The sequence below is a fragment of the Pomacea canaliculata genome, linkage group LG13 (genome assembly GCF_003073045.1).
Source record: "Pomacea canaliculata isolate SZHN2017 linkage group LG13, ASM307304v1, whole genome shotgun sequence".
Taxonomy (NCBI): Eukaryota; Metazoa; Mollusca; class Gastropoda; order Architaenioglossa; family Ampullariidae; genus Pomacea; species Pomacea canaliculata.
Window position 1 is genome coordinate 7474226 of NC_037602.1, and position 23925 is coordinate 7498150.

Sequence of the window (23925 nt, forward strand, 5' to 3'; positions counted from 1 at the left end):
GACATTAACCAATCATTAAATGGCTTCCATGCCTCAAAGCGCGAGGTAGAGGTGCTAAATTTAGTATCAAATACTCGTACAATCAAAACAGCTGTCCCAGACTTGATGCTAGCGCAGTTTAAAAACACTACAGTATATATACAAGCGTGGTAGTTGTAAGTGTGTAGATATGTGATAAAAGAGCGCGGAATACACTTTATGAAAAAAATGACTACACCTTCTTTGACTGGCTACAACAGAGGAGGACGGAGAAAATATAAACTGGTGATCCTCGGCGACGGAGGAGTTGGAAAAAGTGGTGAGTATAGCATCCTTGGCTCTTTTCTCCCATCTCAACACTTACACCCCCTGAGAATGTTTTCCGATTTGACACGTACAGTTGCGCAAACTGCTCAGGGAGCTATACATCAGTGGAGAGTTTGAGTGGGTGTGTGGTTTGTGTTGCTTTTCATCTCGCACGATTCGCGACGAACTGACGTGTAAATAAAGCTTATTTTTGATGGAGTATCCTAGTTACGAGCTTATAGAAGCCGGTGCGGTATACATTCATTTAGTTTGCGCATAAAAGGTTGTGAGTCATAAGTGCACTGAAATTGTTAGCACATTATCCCAGGTTTAAGTAATTATTTCAGCGGCTTACTTGAGGCTGTTGTTAGTGTATGTGAATAAGTGCGATCGAGATGCATATATAGGAATGAGGAGGGTGACCATTGGACTTTAACATTGAAGTCAGTACACAACTGGTTGTGAACACTTTTATGTTTGTATACACGGAGATTGCATTAGTAATTCACAAAGCAAGCAGATTTTGTAAATGCAAAACATGCACACCTAGAAATGAATACATTTGAACACATGTTAAGGTATTCATGCATTTGGATGGCCAGATATATATGTGTACATATATGCTTTTTGTATGTACAATTGCATCTTCATGTATATTATAGTCTTCTGGTACACATGTATACTTGCTTTTGGTACTTACAAGGGTATGTGCACATTTATGTGCATGTGCATACACATATACAAATATCCCCTTTTACATAGTGACAGAAAGCACCAGATCATAACTGTCTTACGTTTGTCTTCAACAAGGATTTTGTTTTTGGAAGGTTGGATTTGATCTGCAAATCAATAGACAAGGAACTTTAACAAAAACATATGCAGCCTTAAAAATGGTAGCCAACTATGATTAGATTGTAAAATTGGATGTATCATATTCTTAAGATTAACAATTGTGTCATTGTTGTTCATTTTGAAGCACATGTATACACATTTATATCTGCACAGTAGAGACTCCGGGTTATATGTGATAAAAAAAAAAAACTGTGCAAGATGACATAGTAGTGAAATGTATAAAGGATAATGTTATGTAACTGAAAACAATGTATGACTTGTACAACGTTACATTTATTGCACACACAAGGGAACAAGACACTGTAGTTTATACATGATTAAAGGTAGCCATATCACTTAGGCTTACAAGGCCCATATGCTACCTCATTAGGCTTGTTGGATTAATATATATTTCCAGTGTTCATTACTTTAACAAGACTTAAATTGCAGGATCTGTGTAGCAAAGCATTCATCCAGTGCAGCGAGCATATATTTTCCTTGAATTCTGCATGTGCATAAAGCATACTTTTTTCAATACATCCAGTCACCATTGCAGTTAGTCATCTGTGTACACAGTCACACACCAATAGGCACCAAAACACATACACAAATCTCAGGAGTCAGGCAGATGTCATCCAATGTGTTGCTTATTTTAAAATTTTATTTAACTGTGAGTATCCTCTGTTTATCAAAGTTCGAAAAACCAGAGGATTAGAGAGAAATTGTTGGCAAGCAAACTGTATTTTAAGAGGTTTTTTTTCCTTTTGTTTCGTTCTGCTTTTTTGCAGAGGGGAGGGCAGACTAGTGAAGTTGGTGTTTTGCTTGGTTTTGTTTTTTATATTTATGTATAGTTCCTTTGACTCCACTTTGTTGGCATTCCTTGTGAGTGCATTCCTTTGCTGGCTCATGTCCATTCTTCTAGCATTTGTCTTTCACATATTGCTGTCTGCTGTGTGATGTGATGGCCTTGAATGAGCAAGAGCCAGATGCTTAGTCACAAGGCACTAGCTGGATGGCTAAAGCCAAACAGCTTTTATTTTATGACCATCATGCTCCCTGAGGCTAGTGTCTATGAAAATGGTAGATGCTGGCATCCCAATGTTTCAGCCTGACCATATCCTTTTACTTTCCTCAGCTGTTTTGATGCTGTCAGAGAAGTGGGTATAAAGTTTACAAATTGTCTACTTGACAGTTTATGCAAATTATATTTGTGAAGTTATATGACATCCTATAGTTAAAAAAGGTGAGCACTAGATGATAGACATTTCAGCTTCAGAACTATGCTTAGGAAAGATTGAAAAAGAAACTTTGAGATGACAACGGAAGCAGATGGAGGACACTGGTGTCTGAACCCAGCACCACATGGGTTGATAACGTGACACAGCAAACGTCCCCCAGTTGACCCAATTATCAGGAATGGGCATCTGACTCACAAAAAGTTGGAAAAGTAAAATAGCTAGAGGGAGGGGTGACTAGCACCACCCTCATAAAAAGATGGCACTGAGAAAAGTAAGGTTTCTAACATATCACCCCACAATGACCTAAACAGGTTTTTCTACAGGACACGCATTAAATACAACTAAACAAACTTGTAGTCACCAATTGGCGTTGACAAGAGGAAATGGCATGTACAGATATTATTACAATTATTATAGCTGTGTTTTATTATTGTTCTTATTTTGTTTGGGCATTTAAAAAGAAATTAATTGATAGAGATAAAGGGAAAGCAGATAGCCGAGCAGTTAGGGCGCTGGCATCTGAACCAATATACTTGCATACCTTTTAGCTAATCAGTCCCCAGTTTTGTGTGCAACAGTAAGTGACATGGAGTGTCATACAGAGTGGTCCCTCTTAAAGAAGAAAAGAAAATACCCTACTTGTTCTCTTCAAGTTTTCATTGCTTTGGAGGTTAGTGGTGGGAAACGATTCTTGGCAGCGGAATCAGAAGAGTTGAAACAAGAATGGCCTCAGCTAAGCAGCCACTCATAGTGACAACAGGATGGTAACTTTAGGAATCACCAACACTGACAAAGATGTTGCTACGATACCAGGAAGAAACTACTGGCGTTTAGAAATTTCCATTTCCTTTACAGAGAAAATATTGCACTTGACAGTGGCATCCACTTCTTAGAATTGGTGCTGTTGAATCTGCAAATTGGAGAGAGAAGTTGCCAGATCATATTCTATGGCAACATGAATGCCCACTTCAGTGGGATTTTTTTTAAATGATATAAAAAAGCACGTATAAGTAAGACCAAATGGGCACTCTACCTCCTCAGCAGTACTGCAGTAGAGCCTATAAAATGAATGGACTATAATTGTGGTAGTGCAGTTAAGTTGTACATACCTGCAGTGTGAAATCTTCATATTTTTAAATAGTATGCGGGTATGTAGTGTGTGGGGAGTCGGGGACACAGCTGGCGTGAAAACGCAGGTGCATGCACGTGCAGAGGCAGAGGCTACTGGGAAAAGGCTGCTGTCAGCTAGGTAAGAAGAAAGAGAGGGCTCGCATCTAGTTTCTGCTTCACCTGCACAGGTATGACCCATCAAAGGCTTCAGGTTGTGTTGAGGCTGCAAAAGACCCCCACACTGCCTCTCCGACAGGGCAAGGGTAAAGATTGTCTCTCATAGCAAGTCGGGGGAAGGTTGGGGTTTTTTTTTAATGAGGGAGGTAGAGAGTTCGCCTTGAGGTGATAAATGGAAGGAGGTAAGGGGATGGAGACCACAGAAAGAGAGCTGCAGCAGCAGTAAAGAAAGACCATGTTGGGAGCGTGAAGCGAGGGACAACACATGCAGGGAAAACAATTCCCAGACACCATGACCCAGACACACTTGCTGAACATGGGCCGAGGCATTTTGAGGTCCAGTTATGAAGCATGATTAGCCCTGAAAGACAAACCAGAGGTGAACATGATATTAAGCTCAAACATTTGGGACTGTGAGCTTAATGGAACTTTAACTGCCATTGGTTTATTTTGGCGATTTTGTAAAAAAAGAAAAGCACAAGTGGATAAGCACAAGACTTATAACAAAGTCATAAGAGGTCGAAGTCCATGCAAATACATTAAGTGAACGTTTTTATTTTGGACAGAATGACCGTGGACTCACACTTTCTTGGAGCAAATAGGTTGAGGTCAAGATTTGTTAAGCTGGCAACTGCGTTCGCCGATCAACGCCTAATACTGCCCTTTAATTCAGAAAAGCGACTGTGGCAGGAAAGAGAGTGCCATTGTCTAAACTCTAGAAGCACAGAAGAACATCCGATATCCACACATGACAGTCTTTGCTGGTGGAGTGAATAGAATGTGAGATTCCAACAGGGAGCTGACTTTCCAAGTCGAAGTTTGGACAGAGAGCTTGATGATTGTGGAGCTGTATCTGGTTTACAGCAGGCATTCACTGATTAATTTCCATTCTAGTAGGGAGTTCTTGTGTTGTTTTAGGATAACCATTGCAACTCTTTCTTTGTGTTGCCCATTGTTTCTTCTAGATCATTAGATAGTGTCACCATTTGCAAGAGTTCTCTTTCCGTTGTTTGTACAACTTGCTTCTAATACTCCAATCAATATAGATGCATTTTTCAGAGGTTCTGTGCTAACTTTCCTGTTTGGTTCAGTGTTCTCACCTTCCAGCAATCAATAGTAATGAGTCTTTTGGTGAGCGCAGATCAGCTGTAAGGTTGGGAATGTCCTTGCAACTATGGTCCCCGGCTGTAACTCCATCTACCTTGCCAATGCCATTGCTGGTGGATTGTCCCTAGTCTCAGTTTCCATAGTAGAATTTTTTCACAGGAATGAATTTTTAATTCATTACCCACTCCCTAGTGATCTGGAGTACTGGTGGACCATTCTTTGTCTGGTCTCAACTCCTTGAGATGTTTGACATGAGTGACCCTGCCAAGAGCTAGTGCTCCCGTTGGCATAGTTTTAAGGATCACCGAGACGCACAAGCCCCCTGACCACTGTACGGTGGAAGTCCAACAAGGGGCATCCAGTGTTACCTGCATGCAAAACTGCTGCTCGAATACAGTGCAATTAGTGCAGTAAGATGATCACTTCTAATCATTTTCTGTTTCAGCATGTCTGCCCTCACAATTTTGTTTTTAAATATTTAGAGGTGATTCATCACTGTATTCCTGTGCATGCCACATTATGCATGTGCTGGTGCCAGACAGTGTGTGTGCATGAATGTTGTAGGGCCTGTAGAGCTGTATGTGGGCTGGTTTTCTGCCTGCCTATGTCATTATGTGATGATGTGTAATGAATAAGATATGTGCACGCATAATCAGAGGTAATGAAGTTTGACAGAAATCACTTAATAACACGATTTAAAAAAAAAAAAAGCTTCTGGTAGAGGTCTTATGCTGATCTAAGGCACAAACGTCAGTCCTGTAACAAATCCTCATACATGCTAACTTAAAGCTCTAGTATAATAATAATAGGATTTGTATGGTGCATTTCCCCACACAGAGGCAAGATCGATGCTCTTCATAAGAGATCAGGGGCAGTAGCAAAAGAGACCATGCGATGCAAATATCACAACTGAGTACAAACAAGCACACATACTTTTACGAATGTGCATCAGTTAGCAATACAAGAACATTAAGGAATGCAGAGATTGAAGTGTGGTGGACAACGGGATGGATGAGTTATAATAGGTATTTCCAAAAGAGATGTGTTTTAAGTCCAGATTAGAAGGCATGTACTGACTGCTGATGTGTCAAAGAGAGCATGGACCGAGCAAATATGCATATATGGAATGGCAACACAAGCTCAGATTGGGGCAAGGCAATGAACAACATGATAGCAAAGCATCACGATCTTGAATTTGATGCAAGCCCGAATTGGCAGCTAGTGTTTACTAATGAGTGGGTTAAGCTCAGAGCAAGATGCCATTTCTCTAAATTTCTCTAAACTCTCTTCCTTTCTCAAGGTACACACCTACAAACACCATGCACAGAAGGTCAAAGTATATTTGTATATAGATATGTATGTGGACCCAACTGTCTCATTGGCATGTGTATTCATGATGTAAACCTATCCATGTACAGTCTGATGTCAGTGTTGTTTACCCTAATGTAAAATTCGTGAATACACAGTGAAAATGCACCTAAAACTAGCATGAACTTCTGGACATTGAAATGATCTTTGAAAATATCTCTTTTTTGCATCTGTTTCAGCACTGGTGATTCAGTTTGTGTCTCATCGTTTTCAGGAGTACCATGATCCTACCATTGGTAAGCATTGATTTCATTTTTTTTTTCATTTTAATTCTTTAAAGCAACACTAGCAGACTTAACCAACCTGTGTAATACAGCTATTTCATTTGTTGCACATTGTACAGGTTTTCATAAGTATATAACATATAGAATACATGCAGAAACATAGCTGAAAGGTTTTATATTAGTAAGTCAAGTTGTAGTCTTCACGCAATTTTTTGGGTTGGACATTGTGCTGCACCTAAGGAACTGACTGGGCTGCTGATTTCAGCAGCTGTCCAGACATTTCTTTTCATGTCTGTTCAGTCCCACACTCTTCATCCTGCAGGACACAGCAGAATGCAAGCAGCAACACCATGTTTTTGCCAAAGGTCATAAGGGCAGTTTGCAACCCTTGTTGTGAAAATATCAGTCCACTCTGACCCTTTGGCATTTATTTTTGTTGTAGATCAGTTGACCTTCGACAACGCGAAGCCCTTCCAGATGTTTGACAAGTTTAGTCTCGAGAGGAAGGAGAGGGGAGTGGGAAGGGTCCCGTTTACATCCGGGATGTGTTGGGGCTTCGCATTTCAGTCGGAGGAACACTTGTAGGTCTGCCCAGCCGCTCAGTGAAGTTGCACAAGGACTGACCGGGCCTGGGTGACAGCACGGATCGTACATAAACTGTACTACTCGCAGTCTGCCGACACTAACGCTTAACCTCTCGCGAAATCAACTGTCAGGTCTCGGCGAACCCCTTCAAAACCAACATTTGTCAATGACGAAAGTTGTACTTTTTACAAAAATGTGACATTAGTTGGGTTTTTTTTTCTCTCTCTCTCTCTTTTTTGCCTAATTTATTATTGTGTCTTGTTGACTTCCACTTCTCTTTGCTTAGAACCGATAAACCGAAAACACAGCAGACCATAGTTCTTGACATTTTACACTTCCGTCAACACGCGAACGCGCATCGTCTTCGATCTCTTCCTCTCGCATTGATGATGAAACTGTAAGTTCATTTGCAAAAGCCACCTTCTGGGAATTGTAACATGGACAAATCGCCTGTCAGCAGTCCATGATGCTTGCGGTCCTTGGTGGCAGCATCTCGCCACAGCCAGCCATGACGTCGACGTGTAGAACCTTCTTTGTCTCTCGCTCGGTCATTCCACCCCGGGTATTGCTTCAGACGGAAGAACTGAGGCTGCTGCCACCTTGGGACACAGGTCCTGGCTCAGAACGCCATCAGCGACTGTTCACTAATGAGCCCTGTACGTAATGAATCGGGGAAGCTGCCTCGTTCTTTGTACTGGCTTAGAAGATTCGAGGCTATCCGCCTGGAATATAGGTGATGCATGGGTGATGTAGGGTTGTAGGCGACAGTGGCATGCAGAATGCAGATTCCATACACGTGGACTATAGGTACGGGTGGGGTTACTCGCCAGTAGTTTGGATTGAACTGAACTCTCGTGCGTTTAGTTGGTTTTTGTCAAGACGATGCTAATCTCGGGCCTGTACGTAGGCGAAACATTTCTCACGCAAGAAAGACAATTCCTTATTCAAGTACAGGATAGAAGGGGATGAGCATGATGGAGGGAAAACATTTCGTATCCACTCGTTTCAAAGCCAGGCGTTGGTAGGAGATGAAAGACGTAGGCGGAGGCCACCTGCCAGTAGTTCAAAGCGGCCGCTTGCTATGGAATGCCAGGTCGAAATGCCAGAGAATGTCAGGTCGGCATGGGAAGCACGCGACTTGCGCGACCTTTGAGGTGATCAAGACCAGCCTCTCCATCCCCTCCCCCACTCCTCCCGTCTTTCCATGACCTTTGGAATTACCTTCATGTAATTCGTAAAGACCAAAACACTAATTTGTGTGGGTATCCCCTGTACAGAAGTGTGTGATTGGTGGTTCTCTTTCAGTTGTCAGAATGGGTGTCGAGGCTAAATAGGAACTGTTGTTCGCTCATAATTATGGGAGGGGGAACGCCAGAAGTCTATTTACTGCTTACTTGTAGCAGGAGTACTGTGGAAGGGAAATTTGAATGCCTTTCACGTTGGTTATAGACTATTTTCTTTCTCGTTAGACAGTCACGAAACAGTTCTGGAACAGTTGTGCCAGTTATTGTACTAATTAATTCTCGTTTGCTTTCCCATCTTTACAGAGGATGCATATGAACAGCAGTGTAGGATCGACGGAGAACCTGCTCACCTGGATATACTGGACACCGCTGGACAGGTGAGGCCTTAGAGAAGGCGGAACATGGAGAAATCTTGTTCTTTACCTTTATATAAATATCACTCATAATAACAGCAGCTAGTGGCCGATTTCCTATGTAGAATCTATGTTAAGTTTAACCATAATTTCAGGAGGAGGTAATATATGTGTATTTAGCATTTTAATTTATTTTTAATGCTACTACCATTACAATATTTTTAAATAGTTCTAGTGATAGCAGCAGTAGTGACATGGCAGCGTTCTGCTTTTTTATAGATACATTTGGCTAGAAAAAAATGACATTGAAAGTATTGGCAGGAAATATACAGTTCTCTCTTGATTTTTCCTTTTGATGTTTGAAGTGAGCCGTATTTCATTGTTGTCCATATCGGCTGGCGACAGGGCCTTCTGTGTAGCTTTACCTTGGTGCGTCCTCTTTATCCGTTCCTTCGGCCCATGTCGTGGGTCCTTGTCATGAGTTATGGGGTCCTTTCTATCAGATGTGCTTTCCCAGAGTCCTCCTGCACACACCTTAACAGGTCAGTAGGAAAAGTGAGGTCTCTAACACCTCAATCTCTCACGACCTGAAAGAGTTTATACAATGACCTTTACCTTATGGTCGTAGGATCTCCCTGTGTTTTCGATACACTCGCCTCGAGTGTTTTGATGATGGGTTCTGTGAGAAAGTACAGGTGGATGCACGAAGGGAACTTGAACGTACGCTAGCTAGCTGTTTGTGCACGTGTGTGCTGTGCATGATGATGGATATATATCCCATGTCGCATAGCCTCCCTTGTTGAGGCAGGACAGCAACGCTCGGTGCCCACGAGATGAATGTCAGGAGAGAAAAAAAGAAATGAAAGTCTGTGTGACGTCGCAACATACCCCGGCAGCCTCGCATTGACTCCGTAGACCAGAGAATAACCCTGCTGCTGCCTTCAGCTTCCCTAGCGAGGCTGCTGACTTTGGCTGCGAGCCAAGGCTAGCGGAGGGACTCTTACTAATTCCGAGGGAGCGAAAGCAGCACAAACCATTATTTCCTTTAGGAAGGTCCGTGGAAAGCGAGGCTGACTGTATGGAGAGAATGTGTGTGTGGTGGGATGGTGGTGGTGCAGGATGGAGATCATCGGTTCGTATCTCCTGTGGCATCGTTCAATGTTTTTATTTATTTTATTTTTTTTTTTTGCTGATTTTTTTACTTCTCCGCCACTTTCTTACTCTCAGAATAAAGCTGTCGATATCTCCCTTCCCTGCTGTTTGTTTTGCTATGTGAGTTTAATTAATCCTTGTTAGAGGAAGGTTGCGCTCCTTGTCGACGGGTGTATTTATGTGCGTGAAATTAGGGTACGCACCTACGTGTGGTCAGGGTGTATTACGTTTGCCTATTTGAAATCGCATCTGTTTACGTTGATCAAAAGGTTAAAATGCAGAGAATATTTTCTTAATTTAAACAGAAACTCTGCAGATAATTTATTTGATGTTAAATGTCCGATAAAGCGATACGGTCTTCCGATCACCCCACACGGAATCCGATAAAACAGTAGTGGGGTACATCTGTGCAGCCCAGTCGTAGTGTAGACTGACATCCACAGGGAGGTAGCAGGCGACTGCCGCGTGTTTGCTGATCACAGCTCACACAGCGCGGAGATAGGACACGGACTGGATGTGTAGTGATGCAGCATGAAGAGAGGGAGGGGGATGGTTCAGGTTTTGTGGTCGCCGGCCACAAGCTGGACTTTGGCACGTCAAGGCCTTACCTGTTGTCATGGAATGTTCAGGATGCCAGAGGTCAGGGATCTTTTGAGGGACGAAGGCGGCGTTTTGGCACAAACAAGTTAGAGAAGGCGGTGACTGGCCAACAAACTGACAAGAATTTTGAGAAGATCTTGTTGAGTTTATCAACTCTCTTTAGTTACTGAGATTGGTAAAGAGTGTGTGGGGATGGAGTTTCACTCTTATTAGAAATCTGCGTTTAGGACCAGAGTCGTTTAGCACAGGTCATCTTCATTTCTGCTTACATCCATCTCACTCGGTCGCAGCCGAAGTTGTCTCGCCATCTTTGTACTTGGTTATTTTACGTTAGGAATGCGTTATTTGTATCTTCATATCTCGGTAGGCACCAAAGACCGAAGCAGTTGCCGAACTGTCTACCTTTAATAAGAAACAGTAAAATTTGTCAGAAGCTACTTTTTTTTAATGTAACAACGTAAATGGCGTACATTTGACATAGGACATGCGTACACTGATGATGATGATGTCCTTTCTTGCAGTAGTTTTGGAGGTTGCACGTGTGGTTACTTAACTTGGAGATAAGGTCGTGCATGCCCATTCCACGTGTCGAACTGCCACACTGTGACGGAGGAGCACGCTATCGGGTGCTGGGCCTGCCGCTGGGACTGATGATAGCGAAGGGGTTAATTTAAAGAACTGGAAAGAAAAGCAGCATGAGGCTGTGTTTTCCACTTCTTTCGCTTGAGAGGAAAGGATGGGGAACAGGGGGCTGGAGGAAAAACACGAGTGCATCATGTATAGATTAGGCCCCTCTGACTCAAATTGCAAATGGCGGGCAAACACAATATAGACCGGAAACTAACGACAGTTTTATGAACACTCACAGACGCTACGATTTTTCTTTCTTTCCTCCTACATCTCAATTTTTTCTCTTTTGACAATGACAATCACAATGCTTTATCGATCCGTGCAGAAAGGGCACACTACCAGACCTCGTCAATAATAATAACCACATAAATATCACCAACCACTTATATATCGCACTCAAAGCAACAAAAGAGATTAACCCATTTACACCAGAGGTTGAAATTTTTGAATTTCTGCTTAAAATTGATACATGTGACCTACATATATTCGAGGAACAAAAATTTAAAAGAAAATTATTTTGTTCCAATAATGGAATATGAGGTATACATAGGTTAATAACGACTTAACCCACGATAATATCGATTTGGCACTCATTCCCTCTCAGTCACTCATAATTATTCATCAAGAAAGTAACAAACGTAACACAAGATATTTTTTATTTATTTCTTTTTTTCCTTCTGTTAGTATCACGCTCTATCGATTTAATGATCACTGAAAAATATTTTTTAAATCACGGGACACAGAAAAAAAAATCAAGGCGAATGTTTTTTTTTCTTGTCAGTCATTGACATCAGTCTTTCCTTCAGACTAAGCCGTTTCTGTCAGCCAGCATCAGATGCTACTAGTATATTATGATCACTTCTTTTCATGTGATCAACATCCCCAGAGCCCAGACTGGGCCTCGAGTGTTAGTTCATCGCAGTGTCGCTCAATCGACCGTTGGAGGCTGGCGTGGTGTGGAGTGTGCTTGACCAGACGGACCGGCGGGACAGACATCCCCAGTCCCTGGGAGATAAGCGTTCGGCTGATCACCTGACAAAGTCGTGTTACCTCGTATCATCATCTGTGTGCAATGCTTTGAACCTTTGCCGGCAAGGGTGGGTCGGGGGGCAGCCTAGTCGCAACCGGCCATTAACAAGGGCAAAGACGACCCGACAGATTCGGTCGAATGGGCCAGACGGAAGCAGCGAGGACAGTCGCGATGTTTTCTTCAGACAGTCTTCGAAGAGCCATCTTTGTAGATTGTGCGTTTTGGTCTGAAAGTAGAGTAGCAATGGTGGTTGTGCTGATTATGCAGTAGATAAATCAACTACTTGTATAGGTTTGATACATAAATGTGAAGGCGCTTCCAACGCCATGCAATCATATATTCACATGTAAATGTAGACATAAAATTCTGACTCTCCTACCACTTCAAAGATTTTTCTATGACCTTTTGGAAGCACATACCTACTTGCCTATACTTGGTTGTCTAAAGGGCTGGTTGGTTTATGTTTTACACTTCGTTCCGTTGTGTCGCAGCATACAAATGGATGGCGCTTTCTCGGATCCAAACGCAAAAGCCACCATGTTAATTGGTCTAATTGTGCTTCCGGTTCAACACGAAAAGGGAACGGGGTTAGCGAGGTCAGAGTTGTGCAGGCGGGAGAAGGCAAGAGGTACATGTTATGAGACTTGAGTTGGTCAGTGAACAGAGTCCGGGAAGATGCATTTCAGATGCTGCACGCGTAAAAAGTATGGAGGTGGACGCGTACTTCCGTGCCACCTGCGTTGTATTCTTCGTAATAATACAGCTGTCAGTACTTACAAAGCACACCTGCATAGGACATACCTGTATGCACGCGCAGAGTGTGTCTGTCTACACGTCCAAGAGCAGAAACCAAACTGGGTGGCTCCACCAGCAGTAACGACATTAAAAGCCGTCAAAGAGTAATATCATACTCCCCGTTCTTTGTCATCAAGGAGTATAACAACCCCCACCTCCTAAAATTGTTTTGTTGTGTATATATGAACATTTAACTTAAGCCAGTGTTACAAATAGGTGCCTGCCTTTTACTGGTTTAATTTTTCTGTCGCCGCATTTCCCCAGGATTCCAGAGGATTCAACATGGTAAGATGGCGCCTTGCGTGCCTTGAATGCCCGTTAGGACAGTGTCGTGTCGTGTTGTGTGATGGCTACACACTCGTGTTGGCATGCCTTGTTGTTGTGAACGTGTCATGTTGTGTATCCAACGTAGGCATGTGTTGGTGTTTGAGGAAGTGATGTAGTGGCGGAGCTAGCCTTGTATTCCTTCAGATACCTATTTCCTTAATGTCTCTACCTGTTCCTCACCCTGTTTGTCTCATATATATATTAAGTTCTTTTGAAGAACCCCAAAGATGTCCATTACTCTGCTTCACTTGAGTTATGAGTCACTTTGTTGTGTTGCTGTCGTTGTTCTAGTATAAAATCCCATTCTATGCATGTAGCAGTTCCTATAAAGGGTGGATGCAAATGTGTCTAATGTGTTTCATACCACTGTGTGTAATTTTTGTAATAGTAATCAGACTTAACGTTAATATTTGTCTAGAATATGTTATATGGTGAAACATTCTGTTTCATATTTTCATATTTTCATGTACTTGCACTAATGACATTATTCAGCTGTAAATGTAAGTATATATATATAATTGATAATTGTTGAAAATTTTGCCAGACAAGGGTTTTGAAAGAGCATGTGCATTTGATGACCCCTGTGCTCTGTAAAAGCCAGTCGAACAAGCAGACGATAATTAACACCATTGTTCGTTGATTCTGCTATTCATTCATCCACCTATCCGCCATATTTCCCAGTCGGTCATGCGTCCGACCAGTCGATGTAAACAACAGATTTTCTTTAGCTCCCGTAGATGTGATCTGGTTTGTTTATTTATTACGTGTTTACCTTCATAGAAGCACGCTTGACCCGTGGCTGCATGGATTTCAGTTATTTGGCAAATATCGCCGAACGTTTGACAAGTTTGGCAAAGTTGTGTGAAGGTCCAGGGAGACCAATAGGACATTGGACCTTAGGTCATCATGGTGAGCTATTGTTTGCCAGTGGGACTCTAGGGGCACTTTGAAGGTTTGATGTTTCAGCACTTTGCCGTGTGAATTACCTCAAGAGTGGACGGCGGTAGATCATATATCATCAAAGGTAGATACCGTGGAGATGTAATTTCAGGTTTTGATTGAATTGTTATTGTTTGCTATGACGTGTAGCATTGCTCAGATCTTCTGAAAACTATTTCCTTTAAAACGTTTATAAGGGTATAGGGTGGTACGTTCCGAAATAGGGTTTGTTGTGAGGCAGCTGAATAGTAACTATTTCTAATTCGATTTAGTTTAATTTGTCTTGCATGGAAGCCAGCCATTAAAGATAAATTTAACCAACTGCCCAGCTAGGAAGTGTTGTCTTGCCGGCTGTTGGACAACACACGGGCGCCACAACGTGACTTTCCGAACGCTCGACCATGTGACTGAAGTAGTGACGTGTGCGCGAGAGCAGATGTGGGGGTAGGTAGGGTGAGCGGTGGTTACCTAGGGGAGGAGCAGGGTAAGAGATTTCCATCGGTTCTAATTTTAAACCTTGCCTCCGGTTGTTTGCGGATGCAACCTGATTTTTACGCGCTGTTGTCTTTGGGTGTCCTTTACCACCTCCCACCTCCACAAACAGACCAGCAGCTGCTGTCTTACCGCGGAGGCTGGTGATGGTGGTGATGATGGTGGTGGTAGTGGCGCTGTGGAAGGGGAGCATTAGAAGGGTGGTGGGGTATCCGGCAGGTGGGTTTACGTAGGGTATCGACCGGGTATGGACAGCAGCAGCAGCAGACAGAGGTCTAGTCTCGTTAATGCAGTTTTATAACGGGCGGTGATTAATGGGCCTGGCTGTGCTTCCGATTCAACACACACACACACAAAAAGGAACGGATATTTGGGGTGGGGTAGTGGGCAGGGAGTTGTACAGACGGAGTGCTGCACGAGAAGACAGGTATTATGAGAGGTCAGTGAACAGATAGATGACAGAGGTGTATTACTACCATCGTACTCTCTATCGCCTCCCCCCAGTCCCCTTTCTGCTTCTGCTATTTTTTTTTTCTCATATTTTTCATACGTCATGTTCATCGATCTTTCGTGTGCGTCAATCTCCAACAGTCCATCTGTTCTCCCCAGCGGTCTAAAATAACTATATCCTGTAAGTTTGGGTACCTTGACGGTACATACTGGCAGTCTGTGTACCTGTCAGGTAGTTATATGGATAGGTAGAAAAGCTGAGGCTTCCAGGCACAGACGTCGAGATCCCCAATTTTCACGGCGACAGCCCTCCCATCCCCTACTCCCCAAGAACTCCATGGTCCTTCCCTAGGTGTGGGTCCGATACCTCCGAGGTAGATAAGCCCTCGTAACCGCATCGGCTGCAGCTGCAGCAGGCAAGCTGGGGGGAAGGGAGGTAGAGCCCGGCGGTTGCGAAATGCCCCGCACACTCGTGCCTGTCAGCGCGTCAGCATGCTCACAGCACGCAGCAAGCCATTTTACGGGGATCTGGCTGCTGACGTGTACCTCCCGTGCTCCAAGTGCCGACGTTGCAGGCGCAACCGACTCCTGTTATCGGTTCCGCATCACGTGCATCGCGCGCTTGACATGCGATTCTTTAGGGACGACTTGAAGTGCAGCCATTCTCCCTCCCCTCTCTCGCCTCTCCCCTCTGTTGTTATCGAGCGCACGTGGAGAGAATTCTGATTGTAGTAAGTCGGGTTGGAGGAAAGGGTGAGCGTGACGGGTCAGTTAGTCAAGTTGACAAATTTTGTCGTCTTCGACATTGAAGACTGTATGGTCAGCGGGGCTGGGACGGTTCTCTTGTGAAATTTCACTTTGGTGTTAGCCAGGCGATGACGTCATTAACGCCAGGGTATCCGGTTCAGTTCCAGCCTTTCCCCAGTCATGGGCATAGTTATTTCTCGCTGGTACAGCATGTGCTTACAAGCAGCTTGGTTCCTGCAGGTCCGAACGTACATGGGGCCGATTGCATAGCATGTTTAATGAAACTGTCCAACGAATAAACTCATTTAGATGCGGTGCACGAGCGTTTTATCGATGTGCGGTATTCCTTTCTAAATTAAGAACAGCTTGGTGCTGTTCCAGACTTGCTAAAACATTGTTGTTAGCGATGACCATGGTTATCAGGATCGGTGTTTCAGAAGAACTCAGGAGTGTTTACAAACTAACAAGAGATCGTATGATGAACGATCGACGATCGACGAAGTGTGTGAGTGCATGCGTGGGTGCGGGCGCGCGTGTGTGTGTGTGGGCGCACGCGCTTATGCTTGTGCCTACATTTGTCGGAGGACATGTATGTCTGTGAGTGCATGGAGTCTGGTTCTCCTTCGAAGTGGGATCTTGTTTCAGCCGTCATTAGGAGTTAGAATGTCGCCATCCATTTTGCGTGCGTCAACCCGTCGTACGTCGAATGCGTGCCCGTGCAGCGGACGGCGTGTCGGAACTTGTTTCTCCCGAGAGTTCACTTCGAGGGCGACTCCCTCACACACACACGTAGCAACCTCGGCCAAGCAACTTGTGTTCACTTGCCAGTATCAGGTCTTGCAGTAGCAGTTTAGGTCGGGTGCACCACACCGCTACAGGTAGTGGTTGGCTGGTTGACGCCAGTGCTTGTGGGAGATGGAACTTTTTTTTTTTAGCAAGGTCGTCCTTGATAAAGCATGTTTTAATTCAGATCGACTTTCTTCAGATGTCGCCGAGTCTCTGGGCACGTTTTATGTTTTATGAGGCCTGTAAGACTAGGAGGGCCAAGTATTATTGTGCTAGCTCCTTATATAACAGTCCTCATTCTCCTTCCCTAAACCACCTCCAAAATCTCACATTGATGCTATTAGTTTGTCTTATCATAAATCATCACCATGCAGAAGCTTAGATCACGAAATGTAAATGATATTAGTGTGCAATGTTGTGTAATCTGTATTAAAGATCATTATTGAAATTAAAGATTATTATTAGAGCTGCATGTGCAATATCAATGGTATTGCATGGTATTATATCACACAACTCTATATAATATATACATAATATTATTCATGCTACAGAGCTATGTAGTGCAAACCATTTATAAAACTATATATGTATATCAGTATATGCCATATCCTAGAACAATATTCATATATATTTATATGTGTTTTATATGCATGCATATAATGCTAGAACTGTATTGTGTCACAGTTCTGTATAACTTACTGCTGTATGTTTTTAATTGCATTGTCAGTTCATGTTTCCATTGTTGTTGTGATGTTATTGTTGAGGAGGAGGTAGATGAATCCATTTTGGGTGCAGTTACCCACCTGTTTTGTAGCGAGTTTGCACAAATCTTTTGACTGCACCTAGAGTCAGATGGTGTTTGCAAATTTGCAGAATATGTCAACCCAAAATATTTGGTAGATTTTAAGTACTGGTTTGCAACAATGTTCTTGAGGGTTGACCTTAAAGTCAATGAGTAATATGTTATTAATCTGTCTGAAAATTAGTTTCTCTGTCGATCCATCTGCAGGCCAGTTTCTGTCTGCCATGTCCTTTTGATCCTTTTAAACAGATTAACACCTTGACATAAAAACCTGACATCAGTAAGCTATATCCTACCTTTATCACAGAATGTCAAGTGAGGGGGGGATGGAACTAGGGTGGTGGGGGCAGTTTGCTAGCATATAATGCAGTACTACATGACTACACTGGATAGAAAGTACATGCACATGCACACATTTAACCTGCAATGAACTTAGACACTTGCAGAAGGATGCACTTGCATGCATGCAGATGGAGATAAGATACACTACAGGTGCAAACTTGTACAGTCTCACCTGCTCATATGTCATCGTGGTATTTTTTTTTTTTTTTTAGATTTTTTTGGTAAGGCTTGACTCTTTGACTTATTAGCATTATTATTTGCTCTATTACCAACTTCAATGACGTCCTCACAACCTCTCCCACTACCACATAAAATGAAGTCTCAGTTCATAATTTCCTGATTTTTTTTTTTCTTTTGTCTCTTCAGCCAGAGTTTACAGCTATGCGAGAGCAGTACATGCGCAAAGGAGAGGGATTTGTCATTTGCTACTCCTATCACTGATCGACGAAGCTTCGATGAAGTTGTTGCATACAAGAAACTCATCAACCGCGTCAGGTGCAGAGATGACATTCCCATAGTGATTGCAGCTAACAAGTGCGATTTGGAGGACAAGCGCAAGGTAGTTTGCTGCAACAGTTGGATAAAGAAAATGAAAGCTGGCAATGCCAGATGTCTTGATAGAAATGCATTGGCTGACTGGTGGAGGAGAAAAGAGTAAGGCAGAAAAAAAACTGATGATGAAAGAGCAGCATTGTGGAATGATGCTGGAGATAGTTCTTTTTGTAAAAGTTGTGATAAATATGGTGGTGGAGCTGTTGCTGCTCAAATTTCTTGCATTTCTCTATCCATGACATTAGTGGTTGCACCACCTTTGTAGTCATCATCTCTACCATTGTTTAAAAAAATGGCTTTTCTTCTTCTTTCACTTGTCTTGGATTGTTTCTTCGAGGGATGCAGATTTGGTTTAGAAATGTTGACAGTAATACATTTCATGACTAGAGTAATAAGGAGAAAGTAACTTTTTTTCAGGTAAAACATGAAGAGGGAGCTGCATTGGCACGGCAGCTAAATTGTCCTTTTTATGAAACATCGGCTGTTCTCCGAAAGTGCGTAGATGATGTCTTCCAGGGTCTTGTTCGCGAAATTCGCCGAAAAGAAACTGAGATCAAAGAAGCACAAGACAAACAGCATCGTCGTCAAAAACGTCTGCATCGCATGCACGTCTTTCTTCGCACTTTCAACATTTTTCAGAAGCTGCGTTCGCGGAAAAACTGAGCAAATGAGGACAGTGATTGGCTGGGCTGCTCATTTGCTTTGGCCAGGAAACGGTTCAACCTGAACAGCATGTTTTCACAGAAAACTGGCAGGAAGAGCTCAGGCTCGCTGCCTTGCTTACGTGTGACATTGCATGCATCTTCAAACTGCATTCTTTATGGATACTTCTGTTTAGCTGCTGCCTTCAAACAACTGAATCAACCTCGAGAAATTTATTCTGACCTTTTAGTTGTTTGAAAGTACAAGCAGTGGTTGAATCTTGAAACATGCTGCTTATTGCTGTCAAGATAACTACAAAGTAAAATCATCAGAAGACAGTGCTTAAGCTACAGCGGGCACTTCATGTCACCTAGCTGATGCGACAGCTGCAAACATCATTGATTGCTGTTTATCTAGACATTCATTGTAAGTCATGATCACCACAGGTTTAGGTTGTGAGAAAAACAAATCTGTTCAGAGTATTGATAACCTGGGAGATTGTGAAAGTGGCTCAGATGTAGGCTAAATTATTTCATGGCTGTGAAAGTCTAAATGTTCTGGCTATCATTTCTGTGGGAAAATCTAAGTTTTAAGCACTGATGCATGACTCACCTCTAATAGGAAATGATGTGATCTCTTTAAATGTATCTGTTGACTTTTTCAATTTTTATCATGTTTGTAGCCATGAACCTTCATTGAAGGTCCATGTTTGTAGCTTTGAAAGTTACATTTAGACTGGGATTTTTTTCCTGGGGGAAGGGGAGATTGAATAAAATCAGATAGTTATTTTAATTCCATTTTTAAGTGCAGACAAAAGTTATTAATTTGTAGCATGTGTGTTCAGTTATCCACAGGTATTTATGCGTGCCGTATGAAGACATTATTTGAATAATAGAAATAACAGATCTCCACCCTGTAGTTTTTCCCTCTGTGTGTGTGAGTGAGAGAGAGTGAGTGTTTGTTAATTTATTCAAAACCATGCATGCATGTTCACATGACTATTTATACACACTGGCATCCATTTGCTTTTTGAGAGCTGCCTACTATCAAGGATCATTGTGCATTTTTATCCTGCAAGGTTATCTTTTCTATGCTAGCAAGGTGGGATCAACCATATAACTTTACATTGACACCTGTATGCAGAAAGTTATGTTACCTGTTTCTTGTGATGGGTTTTTGAGGTTTATGGTGCGAGCAAGGCAATAATGCATTCTTGTCTAAGGGAGAGTACCGTAGACATAAGGGGAGTAATTTTTGGATCCATTGCATTTTCCTCACGAAGTGCTTTATTTATTTAGTGGGGTTTTTGTTGTATTTTTTGTGTGATACACATGGCTGCCTTGTTTATGGTACTAGGCATTGCACACTTCTAAGGGGTATACTTGGCAAGAAAAAAAAAGGTTTCTTTGCAAAAACAAACAAAACATTAAAAAATCGAGGTGAAATAAGGTTTACAATGCAAAGGGTAACTTTCATGACTAAAAAAGTTTTTTGTTTACATTTTTTTGTTTCATTATTGCATCAGCTTTTGTCATGTTGTATTTGTTTTTGCGCACAAAGTGTATCCAGATGTCATTTTTCCCTGGATGTATATATGCACCTATGCTTTCATGTATGTACTACACGATGTATTTCTGTGAATTCTACTGATTCTCTGTCTCTGTGGCTGTGTTCTAGATGATGTGGCAGCATTTGATCTTTGACTTTTCTGTAAAGGCAGACATAAATTTTCAAAGAAAACTCAAAGATTCAAAGATCTGAACAACCAAAAACACCAAAAAATTATGCCGAAGGTCATTGTACAAGGTACTTAAAGATGAATGTACATCTCAGCCGGAGTGCCCGGTAGTGTAGTGGTTAATACACTCACTTGTCAGACTACAGTGAGCAGCTCATAAGACATGTATTTGCAGGACTGAGTGTCGGAGGTTTTCTCTGGTTTTCTTCCCCCTCCCCTCCCTCCTTCCACAGTGCGAAATCGTTGCAAGGTGGAAGCACTTTCCTACTAAACAAACAACAACTGCATCTCAGCCGATTTTTGTGCTGATCTCTTCAGTAATTCTTAGAGAACTTGAAAAAAATGAACTTTCAATTTTGGGTTTGGATCAGTATCTTTATATTTATTTGTTTTTGGTAACTTCAGTTATGGTGGAGTTAATCTGTGATGTGTTATTGTGCACGTGATTGATTTTGGAGTTAAGTGGCTTTGAGACTTGTGCAACATTATCTTCATTCATTTAACTGTCATGGAGTAAATAATCGCAGATGACCTTTTCTATGTTACTCCAGTGTATATTGCATACTGTCACATTGCATTTGCAGAAGCATCAGAAAAAATCAGAAGCATTGTTTAGATGAAAAACTTCAGCTTTGTTGCCGTCCAAAAAGTGATCATTTATAGTTTAATTCTAAAAACACAGAATTAGCATCCATATATATGAAAGAGTGAAAGCGTTTGATGGAGAATGGAAATGAAAGAAAGTGAGAAAGCACACATCTACATTTTTAATTGAGAATTGTGGGTAAACATCTTACTGCAGTTTAAAATATAAAATATTGAATGTAAATAAGAGCAGTATACAAATGTTTGGAAGATTATAGTAAAGATATGACAATAACAAAAAGATTCTTCTCGGGGGCTATAGTTATGATGCCAGGGTAATTTTTTGCACTGGGATGACACAGGAACTTGACAAGAGTTTTGTTTTCACAGTTCTACAGGGGTGTCCAAACACCGCATGTGTAACTTTACCCCAGAGGTGATAGTTAAGATCAGTGGCAAAGATACCCTAAGATAAAGTAACGAAGTAATGTTTGTGGAGTCAGTACATCTCTTCACAGCTTTGGAGAATGCAATTTTCCTTGTTTTCCTTGCTTTGTCCTGGAGCAAGATTTCTCCTTGCTTCATAGCTATGGCCCCAGAAAAATTTCATTTCAGCAAAAAAAGCAAAAAGCAAAAAAAAAAAAGAGAGAGAGAGAGACTTCCACTTAATCTGCATTAAAAAACACTGAACATTTAGATAATAGAAGTCTGCAGGCTTCAGTAATCTCTTTTTATCAATGTCAGACTGCAGAAAATACTCTTTTAGCTCAGTGACTGCATACATTGAAAAATTATTGAGTTTTAAAGCTTTTTTAGTTATTCTTAGTTGACTGGATAAGTAAGGATAATGCAGTCAAAGACTAACAGAATTTTATGTTAAGGAGGTGCAGCCACAGTCTTTCAAATAAACAGCTTTAGATAAAGGGTCACATAGGTTTAAGTCCCACAGGGTAGTGAAACGAGGTGTTGAAAAACTGTTTCCCTGTAGCAAATCTTGTATATGTAAGCTGGAGGTGTCTTCTCCAGTGCTGTCAAATATATGATTTGCAATTTTATTATATTGTGTAAGCATTTTGCTTCGTTCATTATGTAACATCGTGTCCAGTTCAATAGTTTGAGGGATAAAGGTTGTGCTAAAAATGTTCAGTGGTTTTATTATGGCTGGCATTGTACATATGCATAAAAACTAGTCCCAAATTGTTTTGGTTCTAAATGCAGGCTTTTAAGCAGCATTGACTAAAAGGAGTCAGAACCAAGAGGGGATAGGTTAGCATCATCTCTTGTCTGTTGTACATAGACATATTATTTATCATTGTGATGTATGCATGAGCCACTGCTTGACAACAGTAAGCTCTCAAACACAACTCTGATGCATTGCTGGGTAGGCATGACTTATGGTTTTGTAGATCTGCATAAATTGTGACAAATACAAACCTTGACTGATCATGCATGATTGAGGTCAATGACAGCAATGTTTTTTTGTGGATTAAACTAAATGGTGTGTGAATCTGTATCTGTTTCTGACCCCAGAATTGAGCCCTTGGTGGTTCCAGCTGCCAAGGTTTTATCAAGAGGGAACTTTCCCCCTTCATGCTGCTTTTGTTCATATCACTTTGTTGATAAATGCATGGCAATATTTTGGGAAGGCAATGATACATGAAGACCCCAGCTTTAGTGTTAAACTGCCTTCAAAGAAAATTTAGCAACAGGATAGCTTATTCAAAGTTGGCAGTGATATGTCTTTTGGTGACATTGGTTGTTCTTCACTTTTTCATTTACCGCTGCCACTGAAGGAGGCATGCAAGTTATCGTTCATTTAAAGACATGCATATGTAGACTGCACAAAGCACTTAACTACAAAATTCAGGTTCCACAGAAGACATAGCTTCATTCTCTTTGTCTTGGATATGAGGTGTCAAAAAAATCTCTAACCAGTCTAGCATTCCAGTAAATGTTAAGGGCTAGAAAAAAGTAAAAGGGTTGAGGGTAAGATGGAATTAGTGTTTGTTCTGTACTTTGAAACTGTCAGCATTAGCTGATGTTAAACCATCAGTTACCTTTCCAATCACTACCATATTTCTGTTCATGTGTGCAATAAAATGTTCTTGAAATATATTTCTTTCTGCCATTTCACACTGTCAAAATGTGGATAATTACCATTCTTATAAATGAACCAATCTATATAGTCAAGCTTTCAGTTTTAGACTGATGAACATGGAGCTGCAGCCCATTATCCTGAGATTTTAGCAATTTGCAACGTTTTACTGTCCCCCAGTAATCTTGGTTTTTGTGCAGAACGTTTAAACTCCCTGGACTTTTTATTATATATTAAACAGCTTTCCTGAAGGTGTGTAAAGGAAATCAACCACATGAAATGTGGATCTAGTCACAAAACAAGAACTACGTCAATTTAAAAGGCAAGTACCCTCAATGATAAATTTAAACCAAGGTTGTGATCAAGAATTGGACAATCAGACATTTTATGGATCTCATATACAGGGTTTCCAGGGACCAGGTCTGATGCAAAGGACCTAAATGTAAGCATTCATGCTTAATGTTTCAAACGTTCAGTTTAAACAAGGTTATTTTTACTGCTTGGCATTTGGTGCTTAATGGTGTCAGAAACAGTATGTTATGGCAAAAATAGTGACCAACTAAACCATATACAATTAAAAAATTAAATGACCGTACTAGGAGTAATTCTCTAAATTCAGAAATCAATGCATCCCATATACTTTGATCCCGAAAAGAATTTCCTGAACATCCCAACAGGTTACTAAATTTATATAACATG

General features: G+C 41.6%; 1 protein-coding gene across 1 annotated transcript; it reads left to right on the forward strand.

Annotated features, from left to right (window-relative positions):
* Positions 1–46: 46 nt before the first annotated feature.
* On the forward strand, positions 47–23246 carry LOC112554055 (GTP-binding protein Rit2-like). The gene is given in 7 exon segments (XM_025221637.1): positions 47–298; positions 6296–6352; positions 8473–8546; positions 12994–13014; positions 17981–18046; positions 18048–18173; positions 18584–23246. Coding segments are annotated over 7 exon segments (690 nt in total). The 5' UTR covers positions 47–198; the 3' UTR covers positions 18830–23246.
* Positions 23247–23925: the final 679 nt, after the last annotated feature.